This window comes from Arachis duranensis, chromosome 3 (assembly GCF_000817695.3).
Source record: "Arachis duranensis cultivar V14167 chromosome 3, aradu.V14167.gnm2.J7QH, whole genome shotgun sequence".
NCBI classification, from domain to species: Eukaryota; Viridiplantae; Streptophyta; class Magnoliopsida; order Fabales; family Fabaceae; genus Arachis; species Arachis duranensis.
Window position 1 is genome coordinate 11,392,079 of NC_029774.3, and position 19,398 is coordinate 11,411,476.

A 19,398-nucleotide genomic window follows, 5' to 3' on the forward strand; every position below is an offset into this window, starting at 1 on the left:
AACAACACACTTTACATACACTAGGTGCCTAAGAAGTAAGTGCAAGAAACTACATTTTAAAATTTACTTACAGTGTTTGTAGGACTAACTGCGGAGCTACCCTTACGTTAATAAAACAAAACGAAGATGGTAGTAGAATTAAGATTTGATATTTAGGAGAATAACAGAACGTCGTCGTTGAAATTGAAGACTTCGTTCCATGTCAATTCTCCAACGGAACCTGCAGGACTGAGATTCATAGGACCACATTCCTTCACATCCTCAAACCACGTCGTTCTCCAAACCGACTCTGACTCTTCCTCTTCTCCCAACAAACCTTCCCACCACTCCACGGAATCCGCCTTCCCGGGCGACCGGGTCGGGTCATGCCCGCTCAGTGCATCCGCCACCTCCACGGCCGCTTTGGCCGCCGCCGACTGTATGTCACGCCTGGACGACGAGAGAGGGCGAGGCAGCGAGTGAACAAGGTCGGGGAAATTGAGGGTGGCGGAGTTTCCTTTGAGGAAGAAAGCGGCGGAGTCGTATGCACGAGCCGCCATCTCAGGCGAGCCGAATGAGCCGAGCCATACACGGGTTTTCTGACCGGGCATTCTGATCTCGGAGACGTAGCGTCCCCAGCTGCGTTTTCGAACCCCGCGGAATGCGGTATCGCGCTGGCGGGAACGTTTCTGGGTGCCCCGTTTAGCGGACGGGTCGGGTCTGTCACTTTCCTCGGTTATGGACATATTTGTGATTTATTCTTTCGATTCTGAGTTATGAGTGTTGAGTAATGATGCTTTGCGAGCTTCTTGGTAGTCAGATTTTGGGTGGGGGGTTTTAATTTGTAGCCACTGGATTTTCAAGTGTACTGTGGAGCGAAAGAGTTGTATTAGCTAGCTGGCATTTCCTGTGCTTCACTGCTCTTCATTTTTTTTTATTATTAAATTTTTATTTTTTTTTCCTCTTCGGCCTTCAAAATTATATCGTACAAACAACTTATTTTAATTACCAACTTAACTTAAAAAAGCAAGACAGGTGTTTATTTTCAATACATATAAGAGGAAGGATATTCATTAGTCTAATTTAGAGTGAAGGTGCAATGAAAAAGTTTCTAAAATTTTAATTGTACTATAAAAATGATCAAATTTGAAAAAATTACACTATTTTGATCTTTACCTTTTTTTTTGGTCGAATTATTTTTTACACTGTGAGTGACTTCACATATTCTTTTAACGTTGGATTAGACGGATCAGAGCAAAATATTTGATAAAACAATAATATTTAACTTTAATAATCATATATATTTTTGGGATAAGACGTTTTGTAATTTATTAAGGTTAAATAACGTTATTTCATCAAGTATTTTAACATCAAAATTAAAACAAAGTTATTTTATCTAGTCTAATATAAAAGAATATGTATTAAGTCACTTAGAATATATATAACTAATAACTTGACGGAAAGAGAATGTAAATTAACGTGGTGCTCAATTTCAAAAATGTTTATGATGCAGTTTAAATCTCAAAAATCTTTTCGATACAAACAATGAATTTCAGAACCACTTTAAAATTTTACTCATATATATATTAATAGGGTTATATAGTTCTCTTTATGGTAGTAACTTTTTTTAGCATGATTTTTTTAAAATTCTTTTTAATTCTACTAGTGTATAATATTAACAAAAGTAATATTTTTTTTGTGACTAACAAAAGTAATATTTAATCAAATGATAATCTTTTAAAAATTCAATTAAAAATTATTAAGTTTGAATATTTTTAGTATATACTAATGCATTAATATGTAATAACCTTTATAAATTAAATGTGTATAATAATAATAAATGTGAAATTAGTCAAAATGAAACGTATATCATATTTTAATTTCTCAATTTAATTAACTCTTATAAATAACATTTTTGATAAATTATATATAATAAATGTTATTTTAGAGAAAAAATAGTACACCAAACTTCTCTCACATATTATCATTATTTTATAGTTGTAACAAATATAAGATTAATTAATGTAAGTACTTTGCACTCTAACAAAAAGATCATGAGTTTGAGTATGGAAAATTATATTTTAGGAACAAAAATTCGTACTTCAAATAAACATTCTTTTCCGTCTCCATTATTATTATACTAGTGTATTGAAATAGACATTACCAATTTACTCTTTTATTATTTATTATATCTGTATAAACATAATAAAAGTAAAAAATTCTCTCAAAAAAATAATAGAAGTAAAAATAAACAAGGTGATAATAATTCTTTATACTATAATTAAATTCAAATTTTAGAAATCACAAAAATACAATATTTTTTATAAATATATATGACAAAAAACTTTATATGGTATTTTATATAAATTGAACGGTTCGATTTGTTTAAAGAAAAAAATAAATTACAAATCGAAGGATCCAATCTGTTTGAAAAAAATAAATTATAAATCGTAAAGTCCGATTTATATTTAATATTTTTTTTAAATAAAAATCGAATGGTCTAATTTTAGTATTAATTTTTTTTTTCAAAATTACAAATCGAACTGTCTGATTTGTGATTATTTGCTTAAAAAATTAAAACAAATCAAAGACACTGATTTATTGTTCCCATAGCAATATCAAACATTTCTCTTCTCACATCATCCTAGATACACTATTCTCTCTCACACACAAAGAAGAAAAGGCGTCATATAACACTGCACAGACTCTTCTCTTTAAAATTATATGTGGAAATAAGCACAAAATTGTAAAAGGATCCGTGTCCGGATTTAGGTAAGTAAAACCATGCATATCTGATTTCGGAATTCACCCATCTTTTAAATATCAACGATGCTAGATGTAGTTAAAAATTAATTAATAGTATAAAATATACTAAAATATAAAATATATTAAAAATAATTTAAATAATATAACATATGTATTTATTTCTCTCTATATATATATAACAACTAATTTTAGTATACTATATTTTTGCCTTTAACATATATTATTATTGTTTTTGTTTTTTTGCTCTCTAATAATTGAAAGTTGATAGTAAATAATCGCTGAATGCGAATTGGATAAGTCTTAACAGGCAAACATACATAATTAGCAACTAGATTATTCATTAATTACCAAATGACAGCCTATTAATTACTTCAATAATATATCATTTTTGACTTGCGTCTTGTAGTGAAAAAAATAATGATGGTGTTTTTTAATCATGTTGCTATGTGTAGATCAACGATCATAATTTCATATAATATTTAATTGTACTACTTGGGAAGGTAATCTATCAAGTTTGTTTTTAAGCTTGAACAATGTTATATGGCATCAATTGGCGTGTCCTAATTGATCACTCAATCTAGGTCGATATAGGGTCTTGCCAACCTTGAAGGTGTATACGTGCTTATCAACTAGGCTAATTAATAGGATTTTCTTCCCCATAGCCATCAACTTACTTTTCTTTATTAATTGTAATTTGCAGCATAGAAGGTGCTACGAGCCATCCTTTATCATCGAGTTAATTGAATTATATCATGTTGATTTGGCAACTTCACTAACTGATACATTATAATTGCTGTTAAATATTTGTCCGTATGGGCTTTCAGCCTTTTCTTAGCAACTACTTTGACAATATATAACTCTAACAACTTACTGTTATATGTCTAACTTTACCGAGAAAGGTTAAATTGATTAGGTTTTGAACAAATTAATAGCAACATATATATATTATTTAATTTTATGCTAATAACAAAAGTTTTTTGATAAGATGATGTATAGTCGAAAATGTACTTATATTGTATCTAGCACTTACCACGCAATGCTAAACATATGCGACAAACTTCTAAGTCCAGTAGAGATTCAGTTGATATCATCACATGGATCAATTATAAATACTCATCACATAACTTCTTTAATATATTAAGTGGAATTAAACATATCACTAGTTTAGGTAGGAAGCATCTGATCTTGAACTATTAATAAGTAGTTTAATTACAAGATCAAATTCAATAAACGTTTCTTTTTTTTTTTGAGAGACTTCTACTCTTTTTACATATGACTTCAATTAAAAAAATATTAGATTTGTCAAATTTTTTAAAATAAAATTTGAGGATACTAGTGATACAAAAGATTCGGATTTAAATTTTTTTTTTCATTAACAATAATTTTTTATATTTTAAAAAATAATTATTAATAAAAAAAATTTAGATGCCTCATTTAAAGCAAAGTAATGTGTTTCGGACACTCTTCTTAAATCCAATAAAATCACTTCATCATGGTTATCTTAATATTAAGATTTAGGTGGATAATTTGAGGTGTAATATATTTTTATTTTATTGGACTAATTTTAGAGTTTATTGTTTACATTATTCATAAAAATCATTGTCTATCTAATAAAGTCCTTTATTTTATTGAAACATTTCTAAAAACATGGAAAACGGTTGATCAACTTTATCAATCGAAAAGGAGTTCCGAAATATTTTTGAGTTGCAACGATCGTCTATCCCCTCCACTATTAGTGGCTCTTGGATTCTCCCTTCAGTGGGTACCTTTAAGATTAATTGTGATGCTAACTATCCTGACAATGGTGCTCGAGTTGGTTTTGCTTGTGTTAGTAGAGATTGGAAGGGAAGGTGACAACGAAACTGTCTGGAAACAATTGAGAATCGTATCATTTTGCAAGGAGAGTTGTTTGCTATTTGGAGAGGCTTTCTTTTAGCATGAGACTCGAGACAAAGAGACATTATATGTAAGACAGACTATGTAGAGACTTTTACTATAGTCAATAATTTACAGGATTGCTTTGAGTTTATTGATTCTTCGGTTGATCTTGAGAGATGCAAATACAATAGCAGACATCATGGCAAAAACTGCAATGAGGACTTGTTGGTGGGTCCCAACCTCAAGTGGGACCCACAACCTTTTAAAACAAAAAAAAAGAAAAACAAATAAATAAAAGAAAGTGGCCTAATAGCCACAAGAGAGGGAGATAGAGTTTGAAGCCTCTCTTTTTCAAAAGAAAAGAAAGAAGGAAACAGAAAGCACGGCGTCGAGAGAAGAAGGAAATTTGGGGGAAAAGGGCATGCCAATCTTGATCACATTGACTTGGTAAACTTGCTCCATTTCTTATGAAATTTTAGTATGTTATTCCTGGTGTAGAGATGAAGGATATAACTTGTTAGTTGTATTGCCTTCTCTTTTGTCTGATTTGAGATACTCACTTTGTGGAGGGTTTATGTTGATTCCACCAGTTTTGGTGATGTATTTTGTTGATTGTTGAGATGCCCTAGTGTCACTAGGAAGACTATTTGTGTACCCATTATTCTGATAGTGGAAGATTTTTCTGGACTAGGTCCCGTGAATTTTTTTGTCCCTCTTTTGGGGGTTTTTCCACGTTAAAATTCTGTTATCTGATTATTTAATTTCTGCCATTATATTTGCTGCTTGGAGTATCTTTGGTGTTGCCCATTTAATTGCACAGGTTGTGGAAAAATTATTTTGGTACTTTTGCTGTTAGACAGGTTCTTGATTTAAACCTGTGTTGAGTTTTTCCAACAAAGTGGTATCCAGAGCTTTGGTTATTTATTTCTATGCTGATTAAATGGAGGAAAATACTCATGGACCGAATATGGTCAAATTGAATTCCCAAAATTATTCAATTTGGAAGACCCTCATGGAAGATATGCTGTATAGCAAAGACTTGTATGATCTTGTGGAGGGAGATAAATCCAAAGGTACTAAATCCGATGCTGAATGGAAGAAACTGAATCGGAAGGCAGTTGCTTTGATTAGGCAATGGCTTGATCTTAGTGTGTATCCACATGTTGACATCAAAACGAATGCTGAGAAGATATGGAAGAAATTGAAGGAGTTATATGAGAGAAAGAATGTGCAAAACAAAGCATTCTTGATTAGGAAGCTTGTCAATATGAAGTATGTTGAAGGTAAATCAATGCCGGAGCACTTGAGCATTTTCCAGGAGACAGTGAACCAACTGACAAATAATGAAATCACTTTGAATGATGAGTTGCAAGCCTTGTTGTTGTTGAGCTCTTTGCCTGATAGTTGGAAAGTTCTGGTTGTGACACTGACTAACTCAGCTCCAAAAGGAAAGTTGACGTTAGCAATGGTTAAAGAGATCATGTTGAATGAAGAAGCCAGAAGAAGAGAGCAAGGTTTGACTAATGCCTCCTCCCAGTCAAAAGCACTCATTTCAGAGTCACGGGGGAGAAGTCAAAGTAGAAAACCTCACAGTTCTGACAGGTCAGAGAGTCGAAGCAAGTCAAGAGGAAAGTACAAGTCAAGAAAGGAGTTCATTTGTCACCATTGTGGCAAGCCGGGGCATATCAAGAGGTATTGTAGGTTCTTGAAAAGAGAACAATCAAGGGGAAGAAACGAAGACAAAGGTAAAGTTAGTGATAAAGAAGCTGCTGCTATTGTTTATGAAGATGTTCTTATTACATATGATGAAAATTATGTGAATCTTGTCTGTGATGATTCCACTTGGATTATGGACTCTGGTGCCTCATGTCATGTCACTCCAAAACGTGAATTTTTCACTTCCTATACTGCTGAAAATTTTGGTAAGATCAAATTGGGAGATAAAGGAGTGTGTGATATCATTGGTATAGGTGATATGTGGCTTGAAACCAACATGGGATGCAAGTTGCAGTTGAAGAATGTTAGGCATGCGCCAGATATGCGGTTCAATCTCATTTCAATGAAGGCATTGGATCAAGAGGGGTATTGCACTTCCTTTGGTAGTGGAAAATGCAAGATTACCAAAAGGGCTCTCATTGTTGCTAGAGAAGACAATAGTCTTACTACTCTCTACCGGTTGCAAGCAAAGTTGTGCAAAGAAGAGATGAATGTAGCTGATGATTCCTCTCCTGATTTGTGGCATATACGTCTTGGTCACTTGAGCGAGAAAGGACTAAGCGTCTTGGCCAAGAAGCACTCACTTTCAGTGAAAGGTACAACTTTAAATACTTGCACTCATTGTTTTGTTGGAAAGCATGCTAGAGTATCATTTCATAATTCTGGACCTCATAGGAGATCACATGTTCTAGATTTAGTTCACACTGATGTTTGCACTATGGATGCTAAGACACTATGTGGTGCATCATATTTTGTTACTTTTATTGATGATTATTCTCGAAAAGTGTGGGCTTTTGTTTTGAAATCTAAAGACCAGGTGCTCGGTATCTTCAAACACTTTCATGCAAGTGTTGAAAGAGAAACAGGAAGGAAACTGAAATGTGTATTCCTAAGACTCCCCAACATAATGGAGTTGCTAAGAGAATGAATCGTACTATCAATGATAGAGTCAGGTGTATGCTCTCTCATGCAAAGTTGCCTAAATCCTTTTTGGGTGAAGCAATGAGGACTGCAGTAGATTTGATCAACTTTCTCCTTCAGTTCCACTTAATGGTGATGTTCCAGAGAAAGTTTGGAGAGGGAAAGATGTCTCCTATAGTCAGTTGCGAGTGTTTGGCTGCAGGATTTTTGTTCACATTCCAAGAGATGAAAGGTCTAAACTTGATGGGAAGTCAAAGCAGTGTATCTTCATGGATTATGGTCACGAAGACTTTGGTTACAGATTATGGGATCCGGTGAGCAAGAAGATAATTAGAAGCCGAGATGTGATTTTTCTTGAAGACCAAACTATTGAAGATCTTGAGAAGACAGATAAGCCAACAGTAACTGTTAGATGCTCTGTTGATGATGAACCTGGTCCTTCCACTAGACCTCCTGTTGATGGGGGAGATGTATAAGTTGATAATGATGGTGATGATTTGCATGATAAACCTACACCTCAACCTGAGGTGCCAGATGTTGAAGTTCCACCTGAATTACCAGTTGAGCCTGAATTGAGAAGATCTACTAGAGAGCGTCATCCTTCTCAAAAATACTCTCCTCATGAGTATGTGATGAACACTGAGACTGGGGAGCCGGAGAGCTACCAGGAAGCTATGTCTGATGAGCATAAGGAAGATTGGTTGAAGGCCATGCAAGAAGAAATGAAATCCTTGCATGAGAATCATACTTTTGAATTGGTGAAGTTGCCGAAGGGTAAGAGAGCATTCAAGAATAAATGAGTGTTCAAGTTGAAAGCGGATGAAAATGTCTCACGGCCAAGGTACAAAACTCGATTGGTTGTGAAAGGCTTTGAGCAAAAGAAATGTATTGATTTTGAGGAGATTTTCTTTCTAGTTGTGAAGATGTCCTCTATTCGAGTTGTGCTTGGATTGGCGGCTAGCTTGAATTTAGAGGTTGAGCAGCTTGATGTGAAGACTGCATTCCTTCACGGTGACATAGATAAGAAAATCTATATGGAGCAACCAGAGGGTTTCGAGATTAAAGAAAAGGAGCATCTTGTATGCAAGTTGAAGAAGAGCTTATATGGGTTGAAGCAAGCGCCAAGGCAGTGGTACACGAAGTTTGATTCCTTCATGGAAGGTCATGGTTATAGTAAGACTTCTTATGATCATTGTGTGTATGTTAAGAAATTCTCTGATGGTGATTTTATAATTCTCTTGCTTTATGTTGATGACATGTTGATTGTTGGTCATGACACTAAGAAGATTGAAAGTCTTAAGAAAGACTTGAACAGATCCTTTGCTATGAAGAATTTAGGTCCTGCAAAGAAAATCCTTGGCATGAGTATCACTCGTGACAGGAAGAATGGGAAACTGTGGTTGTCACAGCAGAAGTATATTGAGAAGGTTTTAGAGAGGTTTAGTATGAGTAATTCCAAACCTGTTAGTACTCCACTTGCTAGTCATTTCAAGATGAGTTCGCAGCAATGTCCTACAAGTAAGAAAGAGAAAGTGAAAATAAAGAAGATTCCATATGCATCTGCAGTTGGCAGTTTGATGTATGCTATGGTTTGCACCAGGCCGGATATTGCTCATACCGTTGGAGTTGTTAGTCGGTTTCTCTCTAATCCTGGCAAGGAACACTGGCAAGCAATGAAGTGGATTCTCAGATACCTTAATGGTACTTCCAGAGTTTGTTTATGCTTTGGGAGTGGCCAACCTGTGTTGGATGGTTACACAGATGCAGATATGGCTGGGGATCTTGATTCAAGAAAGTCTACTTCTGGATATATGATGACTTTTGCAGGGGGAGCTGTGTCGTGACAATCTCGACTTCAAAAATGTGTTGCTTTGTCTACTATAGAGGCAGAATACATTGCTGTTGTTGAGGCTTCTAAGGAACTCTTGTGGATGAAGAAATTTCTACAAGAGTTAGGCATCAATAAAGAGAAATTTGTGTTATTTTGTGACAGTCAGAGTGTTATCCATCTTAGCAAGAATCCGACGTTTCATTCCCGATCGAAGCACATAGAGGTGAGGTATCATTGGATACGTCAAGCGCTTGAGATGAAGTCATATGCACTTGAGAAGATCCATACTGATGATAATGGTTTAGATATGATGACTAAGAGTTTACCTGCAGTGAAGTTTGATTCCTGCAAAGAGAAGGTGGGCTTGGTAGAGCAGCCTATCCCCACTTGAGTTGGCGAGGGAGAGATTTGTTGGTGGGTCCCCAACCTCAAGTGGGACCCACAACCTTTTAAAACAAAAAAAATAGAAAAACAAATAAATAAAAGAAAGTGGCCTAATAGCCACGAGAGAGGGAGAGAGAGTTTGAAGCCTCTCTTTTTTCAAAAGAAAAGAAAGAAGGAAACAGAAAGCACGGCGTCGAGAGAAGAAGGAAATTTGGGGGAAAAGGGCATGCTAACCTTGATCACATTGACTTGGTAAACTTGCTCAATTTTATGAAATTTTAGTATGTTATTCCTGGTGTAGAGATGATCATTAGGATATAACTTGTTAGTTGTATTGCCTGATTTGAGATACCCACTTTGTGGAGGGTTTATGTTGATTCCACCAATTTTGGTGATGTATTTTGCTGATTGTTGAGATGCCCTAGTGTCACTAGGAAGACTATTTGTGTACCCATTATTCTGATAGTGGAAGATTTTTTTGGACTAGGTCCCGTGGATTTTTTTTGTCCCTCTTTTGGGGGTTTTCCCACATTAAAATTCTGGTGTCAGATTATTTAATTTCTGCCATTATATTTGCTACTTGGAGTATCTTTGGTGTTGCCCATTTAATTGCACAGGTTGTGGGAAAATTATTTTGGTGCTTCCGCTGTTAGACAGGTTTTTGATTTAAACCTGTGTTGAGTTTTTTCAACAGACTCTTTCTCCCCAAGTAGAGCTTTCGTTGCCTTAAAAAAAATTTGAGAATAATATTTAACGGGACTGTCTTTCTTAAGCAATTTCTTATTTATTTTTTTTTGTTATTTATTTTCTTTTAAGTCATCAAAAATTTTATCATATTTTTTAAGTGACAAAAAATTATTAGCTCTCGTAACTATGGTATTCAGACCCAGCACATTATATTACGCATTATTCATCTTAAAGACTCTTAATTTGAGTATTAAAGACTTTTTATAGGTACCTTTATCTTTTTGGTGATACGAACTCAGAGAAATTCGTTGCAGTCTCGTATCCGATCCTACAAATTTATGTTCTACTACTAAAAGAGATAATCCTAGTCTCATTTTTGGAACACAATACAATCATGCAACTAATCGTAGCATGCATGCACTAGTTAAGAATCGAAAACATAGTTAGAAAGTAAATCGATTATATATATTTTAGAAGAATTTAACGATTTTTGAACTGAAAGTTGATTAGTTATTTTATATATTGATAAATAAAACAAATCATTTTAAATATTATTGTAATTACAAGATAAAGAAATAAATTTATTTTTGAAGATTTTAATTATTGATGTTAAAAAATGAGAGTCGATACAAGTCTTTAAAGTAAAGGATCTAGCTAATGTGTATTTTAAAGAAGGACACATGATAAATTTATTATTAATAAAAAAATTTAAATATTTTTAATAAATTTTTCTTAATTTTATTATAATCTTAAATAAACCCCAAAGTAAAAACTAAAAGGTGGAAGTTGCCAAACATGAACAATTCAAGATTTGGTGGTCATTGATGCATCAGCATGACATAATAATTAGTATGAGATGAATTTATTTTCTGTTGTTACAAAAGTTTCGAATTAGTAGATTCGTCAGTTAATAAATTTATGAGTAGTCATTAGAAGATTGCATTGCAGTACTATAGAGATCAGAGCAGAGGATCGGATAAGAGACGAAGAAGCATATCATTGATTATCATCATTGATCAAAGCGGTGGAAAGAGGACGAGTGAGTAATAAGAAAACACGTCATCATCATATATGGATGAAAAACGCGTGAAGCCAGCTGGGTGTGACTGTGAAGTGAAATAGTGAAGGGGTTAAAAATGGCAAAGCATTGTTTGAGCCACCAAACGAAGATTACATTACCAATTTATGATAATGAATGAAATCAATGAATAGATGCATGTCTGTGCAGTGCATGAATATAGGCATGCACCGTGTTGACTTCAACGCGTGTTTAATTATATATGTGAAGACCGTGCTGTACCCTATAGTACTTATTATTGTCCTTCACTTCCTCAGGGTCTTGTCTTATTCATTCTTGCTCTTGCAAGATACAATGCAACAACCGTGTTACAGCTGGTGCAATAATATTTGAGTAGTTAGGTTATTTTTGGCTCACTACTTCTCGTTATTGTTGTTTCAATCAGTGTATATGCAGCCTCTATTTTAAGTATACATATATACTTACTAGGCAAAGTATTTGATGAGGTTTTCAACAAGGGTCTCATTGATGAGATTGACAATTTAATTGCTTAAATGCCCCCTACTTTTTTTTGCCAAATTGCAATGAGGTAGCCGGTTATTTGGTACGATTGATAATTAACCTTTTGATGATTCAAATCTAAATTATAATTAAAAAGCTAATTCTTTTCTTTCCAAACGACGTTCTCTTCTCCTATTTTTTTCAAAGGTCAATTCTACAGTATTTTTTTATTATAGTACTTAAATTGTATAAATTAATTTTTAAAATAAAAAATTAAAATTTTAAAATTTATTAAATATTAACTAATTATCTATTTTAAAAAATTAGGCACCATTTGTAAAGCACGGTAGCAATCAACTTCTCTCAGTGCCAGAGGCTCTTCACAACTTCTTCAATGGTATTGATATTTTCACCTTCGCATCTCATTGTGCAGTGCCATCTTCGATACTGTGGCACTGTATTCTATCATTCAACTAAAGCTTTTTATGAAAATATTATTAGAGTCATTAGTAGTTAAGAGTTAAATTATTAATGACTAATAGTTAGTACGTAGATGGATATTTATAAAATGAAAAAGTATAGGTAGAAAATAAAAATACTAAATAATGTGAATAATAAATATATCGCATGTTCATTTCACTAAGTGTACTAATGGTTATTTTAATATTAAAATTTAGGTAAATAATTTAGAAGTGTAGTGCATTTTTATTTGATTGGTAATTGTTCATGTTGTTAAAGATGGTCATTGTTTACTTAGCACTCTCCGAAATGAGATTAGTTGGTAATATCCCTGTAAATATGATAATTTTTGTATCATGTAACAACAACTTCAACACAACAATTTCATATATAATATTATCTTCTTATTCTGCTATTTTTCAAAAAATTTAACAAAGTATCAAAACTATGATATCTTACTAGAAGAAAATAAATCATTAGTTTTTCGGTGAAAAATCACCATATTTCTTCTTTAAACCCGAATAATCAGTCTCTCTTGTCTTCTTCCTTTCTAATGGCAAAAATTATCTTTTAATCCTACTAATCCTTTCTATATTCATTCTAATAAAAATTTAAACTCTATCCTTATCACTCATATCTTTACTGGCATTAACTATCACCTTAGTATCGATCCTTCTTTATTGTCATCATCTCAAAAAATAAATATGACTTTTTCACTAGCTCTATTCTTTCTCTTCTAAACAGATGATCCTCTATTTTCAATATGAGAGCGTTGCAATAACCTGGTGTTTTCTTAGCTATTTTATTCCCTCTCCTCTCTATTACCTAAAATTATGGTTGTTGACAGTTGAAACGAGCCTTCATGCGTTTCTCAAAGTTTGTTGTCATTGTTGTTTTTTCTTCTTTTTCTTTTCTTCTTCTTTTCTCATCTCTTCTTCTTTGTCTCTTTTTTCTTCTTCCTCGGTCAAGAAACAACTCTTATCCGTACATTTTTTCCTCTTTTTATCTATCTATTCATCTCGCTGCCGGCCATTCTGCACTGTCGCGGTGTACTCGATGTCCCCTTTTTCTCTTTTCTTTTTCTTCCTACTCCTTCTAGCTAGGCTATCTCACTATCAAACACAGAACTAGAGCAATAGTAACTTTGTTCCTCCTTTTCGTCATGACTAGAATCGCCAGTCCGCAACACGCGTCTTCCTTCTTTTTCTTCTTCTGTGTCTCGCGCTACACGTCTACTGCGCTGCACGCCTCTTCTTCAACCATCTTATCGAAACTTATCCAAGTCGGAGATTATTGATATCTTTCATTCACCACCTTGTGAAAACATATTAAAATATTATTAGAGTTGTTAGTAATTGAGAGTTAAATTAAAATGACTAATACTTAATAGATGGATATTTATGAGATTAGCTGATAATATCCCTATAAATATAATGATTTTTGTATCATGTAACAACAATTTTAACATAATTTTACATATAATATTATCTTCTTATTCTGCTCTTTCTAAAGAAATTTAACACTCTTCCATACTAAAAAAAATTATCCTCTATCTCTGTTACTTAAATTATCAATATATTAATTGTTTAACTTACGTATTGATAATTTAAGGAGAGAAAAAATAATAACTTTTTGTTATTTATTATTTGTTAGAATTAATTCATAATTTATTTACAAAATATTATAAAAATCATTTTTTATGTCTTTGTTATTTACTGTTTGTTAAAATATATTAGAACCAATTAATATTATTAAAATTATTTAACATATTTAGATATTTGTTATAAAATATTATATATTTTTATTATTTTCATTTTTTCAATACTTATAAATATTCTTTATACAATATATACAAAAATCTTTTTTTTTTGTTATTTTCTTAAATCTTTTTTCTGTTATTCTTTTTTATCTTTCTAACACCGTTTAGTATGAGATCACAATTTGAAATATAATGCATAATGTTAATTGACTATACGAAATGAAATCAGTTAAGAGGCCCTTCATGCTAGTGTTGATTGACGCTAAGAACTGTTTTTATTGAAATGAAATGATAAGATACCTGATTAACAATGATGAATATTGAAAGAAATTATTTGAGTTTTTTGAATAAATGCAGTGAAGTGATTTCACTTGTTTCAGGTGAAAATGTGAAGTATCAATATATGATCACTGAGTTGAATTAACTTGTGCTGGTTCTAGTCATAGTTCTACAATAAATTGGAAGTTAGAAAGTTTAAAAGTTGAAAAAGATGATAAATTAAATTAGATTTAGTATTCCCTAAGACAGTTGCCTAAGTTATGGATTATTAGTGAAAATTTAGGGTGGACAATTGATGAAAGGAAGATTAGGATGCTTAGTGAGTTCTTATTATAGTGCATTGTATTTATTTAGTATTTTTATCGTACTGAGAACCCATGAGTTGGGGGTTGCCATTCCGTATACATTCTCTGTTTTTTAGATGCAGGTCCAGGTGCTCAGCAGTGAGCTGTGTTTTTTTAAAAAATGGCGAAGATCATTGAACTTTGTTTTACTTTTGTTTAGATCTCTTCGAACTCATTTTAAAAACCTTTTATTATGTATTTATTTCCTTTTGAAAACTTGCCTATAGAGATATTGATGTATATTTTGGGAGAGATAAGAAAATTATTATTGTCAATTGATTTTATTTTTGTACCCTAATCAGCCAAAACTTCGCAGGTCGGGACTAGTGGCTATTATACTCATATCTATATACATATATGTACCTCATCTTTATTCTATTCTTCCTTATTGTTATACCTTATCTTGATTCGCTATCTGAATACGTTTTATTTTCTTTTTTTCGATACGAGAGTATTCCGATCGTGATTTTATTTTTCTCTTTTTCTGATTTTTGTTAAATAACTCTTTTTAATTATATAGATATATATGTATTATAATTCACCTTGAAAGTTGTACTAATTTATTATTATTGACTTAGGACTCGAGTATAAGAATTTGAATATTAGGATATTACATTACGAGAATACATGAGCAATAATAAAATGTCATGAGACCTAAATTGTCAACCTCATTGAAATTTGGCATGAAATTTGGCAAAATAGAATATGGATATATGAGCAAATAAATTGTCAACCTCATCAATGAGATCTCTTTTTGAAACCTCATTGAATAATTTGCTTATTAATAATTCAGGTCTGCTACACATACAAGCCTTTTTGGCTTATAAGTTCTACAAGTTGGCCCAAACCCAACAAAAAGCACACGCACTACACTCTTCTATAATCGAGCATAAACATATGTGCCTTACTCAACCGTTTCGTTTTTCCAAAGTGCGCTCATTATGAAAGACTCTTCCTCTTCTTCCTCAATCAATACCCAAACCGTCGAGATTCAAGCCACATTCGAAACCAACTGCAATTCTGAAGAAACCATCTAACTCCTCGCAAAAAGTAGAAGAAATCAAGAAGAAAACATACAAATCTCCTTCAAAAACCACTAAAAAGAACGAACAAACATTATTCAAGGTACTGTTTTATTGTTCTTCTAGGTTTTTCACATTTCTGTTTCTAATTTTGAAATCGAAGCACTATATCGTCCGTATTTCTCTCTCTGTTTCATTGTTCTTGGATTAAATCTCATATTACTGTTCTGATGAAACTGTTCTTTGTTTATGCTATTTTACGTACTTCTAGTAAATGTTTTAACGTGTATTTTGATCTGTTTTGGTACATGTTTTGTGCATGTTTACATGTTTTTTAAGTAGGTTTGTATACATATAAACTCTGTATTGAATTTCAGGTTAAATAATTGTTGGGTGTATTTTGAACTCATTTAATTTCGTTTAATTGAAAAAATAAAATGTGTATAGGAGTGGATTTGAGTGTATCTCTCTAATATTTTGGTGTATTTTTTATCTATTAATAGTATCTCTTTTTTATTATAGTAAAAATGGCAACCAAGAACCAAGGTGGAAAAAATATAATGTAAGCAGAACAAGTCAATTTTTCTTAATACAAATATAGGTTATTTAAATGAATCTAATTTTACCTTTTTTTACAGCAAACCAAAGACTTGAAGTGTGCAACTAGACTATTGAGTGAAAAATTTGAAAATATGAGCGAGGCAAAGAAAGCGATTGCTCGGAAATTAGGTTTTGGTGGACTCAAGCACATCCCACCAATGAGAGTGCCTCACAAACTATTAAAGGAGTTAGCCAACTCCTTTAAATTGGGCAAAAACACACACGAAACAAGCTATGGTTTCTTTAAAGTTAAACCTAGCACAATAGGGGCTGCCCTTGGCCTCAATGCATCAGGTAACTGATTATAGAAAACCTCTATACTTCCATTCTTCGTAATATCTTATTCTGATATCATGTAATCAAGAAATAAATTTAGATGTATATGAGTGATATTTGGGTGTGTTTCAAGTGATTTGGAGTGTAAATTCTTTTCTTTTTTATAGGAGATCTATTTCCTGATAAAGTGAGTTATAAGAAACTTTCTAAAGACAACAAACTAATTTTTAGAAAGTTCCAGAGGAAGACTCTAAAGAGTCTGACCGATAACATGATGAGTATTGGTGTTGAAACAAACATGATCGCCTAATGTTCAAGAGGATTTTCATCCTCTATATTCAGATGGCGTTCTTGTTGCCAACAACAATAAATAAAATCTCTCCTGTGTACCTAGCTCCAATTTTTAAGATGGACAAAATAACGGAGGGCAACTGGGGAGTCCATGTGCTGAATTTCATTATCAAAGGCATAACTAATTACCGTCTGAAAAAGAAAAAATCAATTGATGGCTGTCTCTTTGCCTTGATGATAATCTATTTTCATCTGGCAAAAAACAAAGACAAAAAAAGAGAAGAAAACCCTGGACTGCCCTGAGTTAGCAACTGGAATAGAGAGGAGTTGGTTGCAAGGATGAGAGCAGAAATAGATGGACATATGGTAAGTGAACAGAATATCTTCTCTAATTTGGGTGTATTTTATTTATGTAGATACTGTAAACTAACATTTCTACTGTTTCAGAACATTATAAAGAAGGTAGAAACAAAAAGAAATTGAAACAAATGAAGGAAAAAGAAAAGAAAAAAGCAAAAAAATAAGGTAAGTTCATCATCTGAGAGTGATACATCTGAATCTGAAGTTGATTCTTCCTCTGAGTCTGAGGCTGAAGAAAACTCAGAGGAACCAAAAAGGAAACAACCCACCAGAACGGCCAAAAAGTAAGTAATTTTTGGGTGTATTTTTATCACTTTTAGGGTATTTTTTACTAATGATTGTTTGCCTTCCAGAATAGAATCCAGAAAAAGGAAGCAGATTCTAGAGGATTCCAATTCAAAAACTGAATAGAATGATAAGTAAGATTCTAAAATTATCATCGCTTTCTTTTCTGTTTATTTTCAACATTTGATGTATTAACAGAGTGTTTCTCATTAACTTTCAGAAGTGAAGAATCATCACCAATAAAAAAATAAAAAACAAAGAAAAAAATTTAGACTACAACCAAAAAGTAAGCACTGCTTTGGATAGTATTTTATCATCAATTTTATTTTATTTTTCTGATTCATACTTTTTTTATTTCCAGGGCGCAATTCAAAAAGAGAAAGCACGTTGTTGAGGATTCGTCTCCTGAATAAACTCAATCCTTTAATGGGTAAGATACTTTGTGAAGCTATATTACCGTTTATCATCAAAATTACATTTGTTAACATGTTTTTATGCATGTACTGTCAGATCTGAACTTGGAACTGAAGTATTACATGAATTCTTAAGGGAATCAAAAAAGAAGAAAACCAATGAAAAAGCTGCTGCACAGGGGTTTGTTATATTTGGGTGTATATTACCAATTTTAAGGTGTTTTGGTTGCTGATAATTATTTTTGGTTTCCTAAGAAGGAGGGAGCTGGGCTGCAATCGACAAAAGGTCACTATAACTCATTCAAAACATAAGAATCTTTATTGATAAAATCTTGTTATCCTGATTTAACTGTATAGTATTTTAACTGAATGATATTTATTCTATGCATAGAATGCCAGAGGTGACCTTAGGAAGTGACAATGATCCTTTGTCTCAAGGACAAACAGATCAAAGCAGCATAAACAAACCGGCGGATAGCATGTAATTTCTGTTTCTAATACCAGTTGCTTTTATCTTTTTTTACCTTCTGCTTCTAATTCTGTATATATATATTTGAAAAAAAGCCCTTTAATGTTTTATTCGAGAAAAAAAAAGTTAGGAAAAAAAAAAGCAAAAACTATAACTACATAAGTTCTCAAAAAACAAAGCCTGTGTTTCTTTTCAATGCTTTAGGTGTATTTTGACTTTATTTGGGTGTATTTCAGGTTGAGTCTGGTAGAAGAAACAACCAATGACCCAGATCAACAGAACATGATGGTTGTGCGGATGGAGACACATTCACAACCTGAACTGCTTTCAATGTGAGTTTTACAACTAAATTTCAACCATAAAATCATGAATTTTAACGGGCTTTCTTAACTTTTTTATTTTTGTCTTGTTTAGACTTCCGATTCAAGTTTAAGTCCCTCTATCCCATAAAACAGAAACAACCCCTCTGCCAGCAATTGAACCATCCCCCACAAAGTCTCCGAGAGAGAAAATTAGTGAAGAAAGAACAAAAAAGTAAGGAATAATATTCGGGTGTATTCGGTTATTATTTGGGTGTACATTGTCCTTATTTGGGTGTATATTTTTTTTATTTGGGTGTATTTGATTATTATTTGGGTGTATATTTTCTTTATTTGGGTGTATATCTTCAGAATTGATCTGTAACTGATTTTTTTATAATATGATTCGTTTTATCTAACCCTACAGCACTCTACAACCCCCGAAACCTGATGAAAGCACATCCACGGTTCCGCCAGCTCCATCTAAAATGTAAGTTCAGCCCAATATAACTTGGTTTTCGATATCATTCATCTATTCTTATTCTTATAGTACGTTATATGTCAACACGCAGTAATCCAGCCCCAAAAGACGCTACTGCACTGATGATGATGGCCCAGACAGCATCCTACATACCTAAAGAAGTTCTGATGCCATCATTCAGCCTTGGCTTGACTGATTCAAGCCAAGAAGAAGCATTGACGCAAGAGAGGTAGGGGCAACTAGGAGCTCAGAAGGCAAAAAGTCATGAAACACAAGAGCTAATTGAACAATTAGAGGAAGTAGTGAAAAAAAATGCAAATAATGGGGTGAAGACAGCATTGGATTATGCAGAGGGTAAAAGTTTGCCGATTGAAAAGTAG

General features: G+C 32.9%; 1 protein-coding gene across 1 annotated transcript; it reads right to left on the bottom strand.

Moving 5' to 3' along the window:
* Positions 1-6: 6 nt before the first annotated feature.
* LOC107477632 (ethylene-responsive transcription factor ERF039) lies at positions 7-822 on the bottom strand. The gene has a single exon (XM_016097680.3). It carries the CDS (start codon positions 723-725, stop codon positions 153-155), a length of 573 nt encoding a protein of 190 aa, XP_015953166.1. The 5' UTR covers positions 726-822; the 3' UTR covers positions 7-152.
* Between the last annotated feature and the right edge of the window lie 18,576 nt (positions 823-19,398).